We start from the raw sequence: 11,403 nt of genomic DNA, 5'->3' as shown, positions 1-11,403 counted from the left end.
AAAGACTGGCATCAGGCTGGGTGCGGTGGCTCATGCCTGTAATCCCAGCACTTTGGGAGGCTGAGGCAGGTGGATCACTTGAGGTCAGGAGTTTGAGACCAGCCTTGCCAACATGGTGAAACCCCATCTCTACTAAAAATACAAAAGTTAAGTATGGTGTAGGGGTCGGGGCAGGGGGGCACCTGTAATCCCAGCTACTCGGGAGGCTGAGGCATGAGAATTGCTTGAACCCAGGAGACAGAGGTTGCAGTGAGCCAAGATTGTGCCACTGCACTCCAGCCTGGGTAACACAGTGAGACTTCATCTCAAAAAAAAAAAAGACCAGTATCAAATTTCTGAAAATGCAAACTTTAGTGTGTGATATGAAAAACACACTTGTTAGAATCAACAGCACATTAGAGAGTGTGGAATAAAAGATTAGTAAACTTGAACACATAGTACAGAAGTTATTCAAAATTAAAGAAAAAAGGCTGAAGAAAATGAATAGCATATCAGTAAACTGTGGGAGAACCTCTAGCAGTCTAATTTGTGTGTAATTGGAGTCTCCAAAGGAGAGGGGAGGAGAGAAAAAGGATTTGAAAAAATAATGGCTGAAAAATGTTCAAATTTGATGAAAACTATAAGCCCTTCACAGGTCTAATGGACCTCAAGCACAAGGAAGACAAGGAAAACAATATCATGACACATAACACTTGAAAAATTGTTCAAACCAGAAATTGAGAGGAAATATTAAAGGCAGTAGGAACTAGACATGTTACAGATAGAGAAACCAAAGGATGACAGCATATTTCTCATCAGATACAATGCAGGTGTGAAAACAATGGAGTTACATCTTTAAAGTACTGAAACAAACAAAAAATCAACCTTGAATTCTATACCCAGCCAAAATATCTCTTGAAAACAAAGGTGAGCCGGGTATGGTGGCTCATGCCTGTAATCCCAGCACTTTGGGAGGCTGAGGTGGGCAGATCACAAGGTCAGGAGTTTGAGACCAGCCTGATCAACATGGTGAAACCCTGTCTCTACTAAAAATATAAAAAATTAGCTGGGCATGGTGGCGCATGCCTGTAATCCCAGCTACTCAGGAGGCTGAGGCAGGGGAATTGCTTGAACCTGGAGGCAGAGGTTGCAGTGAGCCGAGATCACACCACTGCACTCTAGCCTGGGTGACAGAGTGAGACTCCATCTCAAAAAAAAAAAGAAAAGAAAGGTGAAATAAAGACTATTTCAGAAATACAAAAGCTGAAAGAATTCATCACCAGCAGACTTATACTATAAGAAGTATTAAGTCCTTCAGGGACAAGGAAAAAGGTACCAGATAGAAGTCTGGATCTACAAAAAAAAATGAACAAAAAGCTTTTTTTTTTTTTTTTTTTGTTAAACAGTTACTGCTTAAAGGAAAAAGTACTACAATTAATCATGGGATTTATTTTACATATATATATATATATATAGAAGTAAAATACATGACCACAATAGAATAAGGCCAAGATGGGGGAAGTGAAATCTTACTGCTGTAAGATTTTTTTTTTTTTTTGGAGAGATGGGGTCTTACCATGTTGCCCAGGCTACTCTCAAGCTCTTGGCCTCAAGAAAGCCTCCCACATCAGCCTCTCAAAGTGCTGGAATTTCAGACATGAGTTACTGCACCTGGCATGCTGTAAGATTTTCACCTTGTACATGATAAATCCTGAAGTAATCACAAGAAAAATAGAAAAGCTAATAAGTCAACCAAGGAGATTTAATGGAGTCATTAAAAATTCTTAGTCTAAGCCAGGTGCAGTGGCTCATGCCTATAATTCCAGCACTTTTGGAAGCCGAGGTGGGTGGATCATCTGAGGTCAGGAGTTTGAGACCAGCCTGGCCAACATGATGAAACCCCATCTCTACTAAAAATACAAAAAATAGCCGGGTATGGTGGCACACGCCTGTAATCCCAGCTACTCGGGAGGCTGAGGCAGGAGAATTGCTTGAACCCAGGAGACAGAGGTTGCAGTGAGCCAAGATTGTGCCACTGCACTCCAGCCTGGGTGACAGAGTGAGACTCTCCAAAACACACACACACACACACACACACACAGTCTCTTCAATCTAAAAGACTGAAAAGAAGGCAAGGAAAAAGGAAAAAAAGCTGGGACAAACAAGACAAACAGCAAGATGGTACATTTAAAACCGACCTTTTCAATAGTTATACTCAGAATTGTCCCAACACCCCAATTAGCATCACAGACCCTACCACATGCTGCTTGCAAGACAACCACTCTAAATATAAAGACAATCGGTTAAATTCAAATGGATATTAAATGATATGCCTGTAATAAAAAGATATCTGATGAAACTATATTAGTATCAGACAAAGTAGATCTCAGAACATAGCATATTGCCAAGGAAAAGGGGATATTTTAGGAGATCGTAGGGTCAATTCAATAAGAAGTCATAACAATTCTACATGTTCATTTGCCTAAATGACAGCTTCAAAATACATAAAGAAAAACCTGATGGAACTGTGAGGAAAAACAATTTTCACAATTACAGTCAGATTTTAGCACCTCTCAATAATTGCTAAGTAGAAAATTAATAAGAATGTAAAAGACTTGAATCACATTATCAACCAACTTGATGTAACAGATGTTTACAGAGTACCTAGCAGCAAAAATAAATTATATTAAAAATGCGGGTGCAGCACACCAGCATGGCACATGTATACATATGTAACTAACCGGCACATTGTGCACATGTACCCTAAAACTTAAAGTATAATAATAATAAAAAAAATTATATTAAAAATGCTTCTTAAAATAGGGGATTTGATAAACATTTTTAAAAATAAAAACTATACAGTACTCAGCATCAACAGAAAACTTTTTTTCAAGTGCACAAGGGACTTTATCAAGATAGGCTAAGTTCTGGGCAGCAAGTATCAATGCATTTAAAAGGATTAAAATCATTCAAAGTGTGACCTCATAGCCAGGTGCAGTGGCGCACACCTGTAATCCCAGCACTTTGGGAGGTCAAGGCGGGTGGATCACCTGAGGTCAGGAGTTCACGACCAGCCTGACTAACATGGTGAAACTAAATACAAAAAAATTAGCGGGGCGTGGTGGCACATGCCTGTAATCCGAGCTACTTGGGAGGCTGAGACAGGAGAATCACTCGAACCCGGGAGGTGGAGGTTGCGGTGAGCCAAGATTGCGCCATTGCACTCCAGCCTGGGCAACAAGAACGAAACTCCATCTCAAAAAAAAAAAAAAAAAAAAAAAATCATTCAACGTGTGACCTCAATAAAGTTAGAAATAACCAATCTCTGGGAAATTAACAAATATTTAGAAACTAAATAATATCCTTCTATGCAGTCCATGTACCAACAAAGAAACCAAAAGGGAAGTTGGGACTCATTTTGAACTGAATGAAAAATGAAAGCACACGTATCAAAATTTGTAGGATATAGTTAAAGCATGATTCAGAGCGAAATTTGTAGCATAAATACATACATTTGAAAAGAAGGAAGATCTTAAATCAATGACCACAGCTTCTACCTTAAGAAACTAGAAAATAAAGAGCAAATAAATCACGCCTGTAATCCCAGCACTTTGGGAGGCAGAGGAGGGCGGATCACGAGGTCAGGAGATCGAGACCACGGTGAAACCCCGTCTCTACTAAAAATACAAAAAATCAGCTAGGTGTGGTGGCAGGCGCCTGTAGTCCCAGCTACTAGGGAGGCTGAGGCAGGAGAGTGGCGTGAACCCGGGAGGCGGAGCTTGCAGTGAGCCGAGATTGCGCCTCTGCACTCCAGCCTGGGCAACAGCGCGACTCTGTCTCAAAAAAAAAAAAAAAAAAAAAAAAAGCAAATAAAGTAAGCAGAAAAAAGGAAATAATAAAAGATGAGGGTGGAAATCAATGAGGTATAAAACAAAAGTAATAAAGAAACTCAGTAGAAACGAAAGGGCTTTTTTAAATTAGAAGATCAATGACATTGATAAACCTCTGGCAGGATTGATCAGGAAAAAATAGAGGTGACACAAATTACATGAGAGAAGTGACATAACTACAGATATTACGTATATTAAGAGGCAATAAGGCAATATTATGAGCAATTTTATGCCAATAAATCAGACAATTTAGAAGAAATACCTTGAAAGACAAACTTACCAAAATTTACTCAAGAGGAAGTAGTTAACTTCAATAGCTATATAACTTATAAATAATGTGGATTTGTAGCTAGAAACCCCACAAAGACAACACCAGGCCCAGATACCTTTATTGTTATATTCTACCATACATTTAAGGAAGAAAAGCAAATACAAATTCCCCACAAAGTCTTGCTGAAAGTTAAAGAGAACAGAACATTCCCCAACTCACTCTAGGCCAATCAATGCAATTTCCCACATTAACAGCATATAAAAGAAAAAAACAACAACTATGATCTCAACACTTAGAAAACATAAGTAAACTCTCAGCAAATTAAGGTTAGTTATTTATGAAAAACCTGCACCGATATCGTGTTAAATGTTGAAAGATTTAATGCTTTCCCTGTACAATCAGGAAGAAGGCAATGATGTCTGCTCTCACCTATTCAGTGTTATACTGAGTGATTTAACTGCTGCAATGATGAAACAAGAAAAAGAAGCCAAGATAAAGTAAGTAATAGGAAATGGATTTACCCTTTTGACTGAAACAACTGGAAAACTAGACTAAGTATATGAAACAATGGTTTTTAAGATATTGGACATTAGGCTACTGAGTACAGTGAACCCTGATGAATGGGAAAGAAACAGCTCTACAATTGGCCCAGCTTACTGCCTGAAAATACTTGCTAGAATGAAGGGAGTGGGAACCTAGGTGTAACCTAAACATCTCCCTGCATTGAAGGGATGGAACTGGATTACTGGGAGGCCATGGCAACTAGAGTTCTCAGGGTAGAGTGTCAAATAGGAGAGATGCAAACAAAGGCAGGACTCAAGACCAGTTGAGCACATTCTTCTAAAGAAAAAAAAATTAAGGCTAGGTGCAGTGGCTTACGCCTGTAATCCCAGCACTTTGGGAGGCCGATGTGGGTGGATCACCTGAGGTCAGGAGTTAAAGACCAGCCTAGCCAACATGGTGAAACATCTCTACTAAAACAAAAATTACCCGGGCGTGGTGGCACGCGCCAGTAGTCCCAGCTACTTGGGAGGCTGAGGCAGAAGAATTGCTTGAACCCAGGAGGCGGAGTTTGCAGTAAGCCGAGATTGCTCCATTGCACTTCAGCCTGGGTGATAGAGTGAGATTCTATCTCAAAAAAAAGAAAGAAAGAAAAAAAAGTTTAAAATTTAGAAATAAGCAAAAGAAAGCATAGCCTGTCTTTTCAATGTCTTACTAGAGCACTGTTTAACAGGCCCATCCGAAGATTGTTGACTTCTTTAGACTGTGTGTTTGACTTTACTATTTACCATCTGTTACAGCCCAAATCTGTGAAGTTAAATGTTAACTTTTAGATTTCTGTCCAGTGGAAAAGATAACCCCAAAGGTTATAGTTTTATTGCCCTGGAACTCATTTACCAGTTTTGTATCTAACCTAGCAATCTTAATCCAGCATTCTTTTTAAAAATAACACGTCTATAAATACAAACTTCCTCCAATACTCTTGGAACTACTTTCATTAGTTTTGTGGTCCTATCATTAATAAGTTAATGTATTTTTGACATGGGTTCCTTCTATTATTTCTGTAAAAGACATATTTTAAACCTTTTAAATATTATACTTTGATTGTTATGGAAGTTCCAAATGGACACTTACCTGAAACAATTAAGGAGTTTTGCCCTTGAAGTGCGCCTTATGGAATATTTAAGCACAGGCATACCATTTTATTGGTCCCTGGAATGAATCCCAGGTGGAAATATAACTTTAGTCTCCATCTCTTTCTTTATTCCTACCCTGTGTTGTTATTTTTGTTTTTGGTTCTTGGCTAAACTTGGTTCTATTTCTGATTTGCAGACAGTTTACAAGCTGTTCTCAATTGATCATAGTGAGAGGTGACAGCGTGCTGGCAAGCCCTCGCAGCCCTCGCTCGCTCTCGGTGCCTTCTAGGCCTCAGCGCCCATTCTGGCCGCGCTTGAGGAGCCCTTCAGCCCGCCGCTGCACCGTGGGAGCCCTTCTCTGGGCTGGCCGAGGCCGGAGCCGGAGCCGGTTCCCTCGGCTTGTGGGGAGGTGTGGAGGGTGAGGCACGGGCGGGAACTGGGGCTGCGTGCAGCGCTTGCAGGCCAGCTAGAGTTCCGGGTGGGCGTGGGCTTGGCGGGCCCTGCACTCGGAGTGGCCGGCCGGCCCCGAGCACTGAGGGGCTTAACACCCGGGCCAGCAGCTGCGAAGGGTGAGCTGGGTCCCCCAGCAGTGCTGGCCACCGGCGCTGTGCTCGATTTCTCGCCGGGCCTTAGCTGCCTCCCCAGCAAGGCTTGGACCTGCAGCCCGCCATGCCTGAACTTCCCCACCCTCCTCCACCTGCCGTGGGCTCCTGCATGCTGTGGGCTCCTGAGCCTCCCGGAGGAGTGCCGCCCCCTGCTCCATGGCGCCTGATCCCATCGACCACCCAAGGGCTGAGGAGTGCGGGCCCATGGGACAGGAAGGGCAGGCAGCTCCACCTGTGGCCCCAGTGGGGTATCCACTTGGTGAAGCCAGCTGGGCTCCTGAGTCTATTGGGGACTTGGAGAACATTTATGTCTACCTAAAGGATTGTAAATACACCAATCAGCACTCTCTCTAGCTCAAGGTTTGTAAACACACCAATCAGCACCCTGTGTCTGGCTCACGGTTTGGGGAATGCACCAATTGGCATTCTGTATCTAGCTAATCTGGTGAGGACTTGGAGAATCTTTATGTCTAGCTCAGGGATTGTAAACGCACCAATCAGCACCCTGTCAAAACGGACCAATCAGCTCTCTGTAAAACAGACCAATTGGCCTTCTGTAAAATGGACCAATCAGCAGGATGTGGGTGGGGCCAGATAAGAATAAATGGGGGCTGCCTAGCTAGCAGTGGCAAGCCACTGGGGTCTTCCTTCATGTTGTGGTGGTTTTGTTGTTTTGCTCTTTGCAATAAATCTTGCTGCTGCTCACTGTTTGGGTCCACGCTGCCTTTATGAGCTATAACACTGACTGCAAAGGTCTGCGGCTTCACTCCTGAGCCAGCGAGACCACGAATCCACTAGAAGGAAAAAATTCTGAACACATCGGAACACCAGAAAGAACAAACTCTGGACACGTAGCCTTTAAGAACTGTAACACTCACTGCGAGGGTCCGTGGCCTCATTCTTGAGGTCACTGAGACCAAGAACCCACCAATTCCGGACACAATAGCAACAACTGGGTGTCTGATATTATGGTCTTCCCATTTGGTTACAGATGTCAACGTGATGGGAGTTTAAATACTCTGTCAGCTAAAAGATGATAGAATATGTTTTGTGACTCTTTTTTTCTTTTTGTGAAACTTCGCCTATTTGTTAGTTCAAGTCAAAATGTTTTGTGGCCGGATGCCAGTGGCTCACGCCTATAATCCCAGCACTTTGGGAAGAAGAGGCAGGCGGATCACAAGTTGAAGAGATTGAGACCATCCTGGGCAACATTGTGAAACCCCGTCTCTACTAAAAGTACAAAAATTAGCTGGCTGTGGTGGCGCACACCTGTAGTCCTAGCTACTCGGGATGGTGAGGCAGGAGAATCACTTGAACCCGGGAGGTGGAGGTTGTGGTGAGCGAAGATTGCGCCACTGCATTCCAGCCTGGGCAACAGTGCGAGACTGTCAACAAGAAAAAAAAAATTGTGCACACTGGACAGGAAAATCTATTTGAGATCAGAACTAGTGAGATTTTATGTTCTGTGTTTACTTTGATCCATGACTGAAGTTGTAGAACTGAAGCTGCAAACTCAGAGTCTGTGTGTATGAAAAAATTCTTCATCTCTCATTGTATGAATTTGTCATCTTTTCCTATCTCTGAGTATGTTAATTACAGTCTTCATTGACACAGTACAAAGTTATCACACTTGATAATTCCTTTTTATTTTGTCACTTCTGATGCCTTTAAGATTATTTTGTGTGTGGGTATGTATGTGGCTATGTATGTATATGTTTGTGTTTGGTGTATAGCTACTATTTTCAGTGGGAGGGGTTACGGTTGCCAGGTAAATACAGAACACCAATTAAATCTGGATTTCAGTAAACAATGAATTACTTTTTAACATAAGTATGTCTGAAATTCAAATTTATCTGGGAGTCCTGTATTTTTTCAATTTTTTTTTTGAGACGGAGTTTCACTCTTGTTGCCCAGCCTGGACTGCAATGGCGCGATCTTGGCTCACTGCAACCTCTGCCTCCTGGATTCAAGCGATTCTCCTGCCTCAGCCTCCCGAGTAACTGGGATTATAGGCACCTGCCACCATGCCCGGCTAATTTTGTACTTTTAGTAGAGATAGGGTTTCTCCATGTTGGTCAGGCTGGTCTCGAACTCCCAACTTCAGGTGATCCGCCTGCCTCGGCCTCTCAAAGTGCTGGGATTACAGGTGTGAGCTACCGCGCCTGGCCAAATTCTTTAATTGTAATAAGGTATACATAACGTAAAATGTACTGTCTTAACCATTTTTATGCATACAGTTCAGCAGTGTTAAATACATCTATAATGTTGTGCATCTTCATAATTCTTTTCATCTTGTAAAATTGAAACTCTGTACCCTTTAAACAACTTCCCATTCTTCTCTCCCCGTCACCCTTTGGCAAACACCATTCTACTTTCTGTCTGTGTGATTTTGACTACTCTGCCTCAAATAAGTAGAATCATACAGCATTTGTCTTTATGTGACTGACATTTCACTTAGGATAATGTTCTCAGGGTTCATTCATTTTGTAGCATGTCAGAATTTCCTTTCCTTTTAAGGCTGTGTAATATTTCACTGTATGTATATACCACATTGTGTTTATCCATTCCTCTGTCAGTAGACATTTGGGGTTGCTTCTATGTTTTAGATAGTATGAATAATGCTGCTATGAACATGGGTGTGCAGATGTCTCTTTGAGACCTGCTTTCAATTATTTTGAATACACCCCAAGTAGAATTGCTACGGTAATTTTTTTTTTTTTTTTTTGAGAAACCACCACAATTTTTTTTGTAGTGGCTGCACCATTTTACACAGCCACCTTGGCTGATTTTCATTTGTATCTTTTCTCTGTAAGAAACCGTAACCATGAGCATAATACCTTTCAGTGAGCTCTGTGAGTCTTGTGAATTATCAAAGAAGGTAGTTTTTGGACCCCTCCAAATTTGTAGTTTGTATCAGAAGTGAGGATAGTCTTGTGGGAACTGTTCCCTCAAACTTTGTAGTTTGGTTAACTCTAGGTAGGATATATCTGTACTTTGTATTTTTATTTTTCCGCCCCAACGTGATGTGCAAAAATATATCTACTATAGCATACTACTAGATATAGTAAATATATCTAGTTTTAATGTGAAGGTTGTTGAATTTTATTATCGTGCATTTTCAAACTTCTATTGAAATGATTAATAAGTTTACCTCAACTGATGTTGTGGGGTTTTTTTTCATTAGTTATCATTAGTTTATTATAAAAGAGAAATATGGAAATTATTTACATGATGAAAGATTTCAGAACTTCAGTGGAATGGGCAGTTTCACGTTGATGCCATTTCAATAGTGACTTATTTCAGTCTACGTACTTTCCAAGAATGTCACCATCTCTAAACAGGAAATAATCCTTGTCATCTAGAACTACTTTGGTGCCTCCATATTCTGGGAGAAGAACTTTATCTTCAACTTTCACTCTAACTGGTTGAATCTCTCCACCCTTTCCTTTAGAACACGATCCAACAGCGACTACTGTTGCTTGCAATACTTTTCCTTGAAGCATAATGCCTCCTTTGGTTACAGTTTCAGCAGTACTCCTTTCAACCAATACTTGGTTAAAGAGTGGAAGAAACTTTCTAAACGCTTGTCCTTCCTGCCATGACTCCCTCCGCCTCAGACTCGTACTTCGCTCTCTTGTTTTTATAGTCATCTGTCATCAGGAGTGGAGCCAGGCTTTGTAGGACCTGAAGCTCATGTAATTTGGGGACTCTTTTTGTTAAAAAAAAAAAAAAAAAGTGAAAATATAAATTTATAAAATCATAAGTACAAAATTATGCACAGAAGTAACTTTTCATTTAGAGTGAAAAAAGAAATCATAACAAATTAAAAAAATTTTAAATCAAGAACACAAATTATAAAATCCAGAAAAACAACATAATATTTTTATTGATTACCTGACTCACCTCTGTGATACTTTTCTTCCTGCAACTCTGATTGCTTCATCATATGACAATATTTTGTAGTATTTTTTCCTTTCTTTCTTTTTTTTTTTTTTTTTTTTGAGACAAGGTTTCACTCTGTCTCCCGGGCTAGAGTGCAATGGCACCATCACAGCACACTGCAGCCTTGACCTCCCGGGCTCAAGTGATTCTCCCGCCTCAGCCTCCCAAGTAGCTGGGACTGCAGATGCACACCACCAAGCCCAGCTGATTTTTGTATTTTTTGTAGAGGCGGGGTCATGCCATGTTGCCCGGACTGGTCTTGAACTACTGAGCTCAAGCAATTCACCTACGCTGGCCTCCCAAAGTGCTGGGATTACAGATGTGAGTCACCGTGCCTGGTCAAGATTTTGTAGTATTTTCTCTTACATGAATAGAAAGATAAATCAATCTTTTCTCTCTTCTTGTTTGAAATTTATTTTCATTACTGACTGTTTAGAAAAGTTTCTTTCATCTTTACAACTTCCTTTTGGTAATAACATGTAATTTCTTAAGATTGTCAAATTTGGTAAAATGTCTACCAAGTTTCTTTCATATATAAACTTTAAGATTTCAGAGTGTTCGGCTGGGCACGGTGGCTCATGCCTGTAATCCCAGCACTTCGGGAGGCTGAGGCGGGTGGATCACGAGGTCAGGAGTTCAAGACCAGCCTGGCCAAGGTGGTGAAACCCCATCACTACTAAAACTACAAAAATTAGCCAGGCACAGTGTCAGGTGCCTGTAATCCCAGCTACCGGGAGGCTGAGGCAGAAGAATCACTTGAACCTGGGCGGCAGAGGTTGCAGTGAGCCGAGATCGCACCACTACACTCTAGCCTGGGTGACAGAGTGAGACTCTGTCTCAGAAAAATAAAAATAAAAAAAGATTTCAGGGTGTTCAAATTTTCTTGTGCAATGACTAATCTCAAATATACTTTGCATTAATAACATTCACTAATTTGTCATAGATGTCTTATTTTAGTGAGTACTATGTTGTTATAGTTAACTAAGCGAGAGACTTAAATCTATTTCCAATATGTTTATATGATTCATTTATCTTCATTTATTGGATTTTTTTTTAAGAGAGAGTCTCACTGTGTTGCC

The 11,403-nt window shown here is 41.0% G+C and overlaps 1 protein-coding gene across 1 annotated transcript; it reads right to left on the bottom strand.

Moving 5' to 3' along the window:
• Positions 1-9,552: 9,552 nt before the first annotated feature.
• On the bottom strand, positions 9,553-10,320 carry LOC100970928 (10 kDa heat shock protein, mitochondrial-like). The gene has a single exon (XM_063595572.1). It carries the CDS (start codon positions 10,030-10,032, stop codon positions 9,682-9,684), a length of 351 nt encoding a protein of 116 aa, XP_063451642.1. The 5' UTR covers positions 10,033-10,320; the 3' UTR covers positions 9,553-9,681.
• Between the last annotated feature and the right edge of the window lie 1,083 nt (positions 10,321-11,403).

Source organism: Pan paniscus, chromosome 1, assembly GCF_029289425.2.
Source record: "Pan paniscus chromosome 1, NHGRI_mPanPan1-v2.0_pri, whole genome shotgun sequence".
Lineage (NCBI taxonomy): Eukaryota > Metazoa > Chordata > Mammalia > Primates > Hominidae > Pan > Pan paniscus.
Note: the sequence above shows the minus strand (reverse complement) of the source record. Positions and strands in the feature narration are given on the sequence as shown.

Coding starts and splice junctions, on each gene's coding strand:
- LOC100970928 (XM_063595572.1), bottom strand. CDS start 10,032: ATGACTATAAAAACAAGAGAGCGAAGTACGAGTCTGAGGCGGAGGGAG.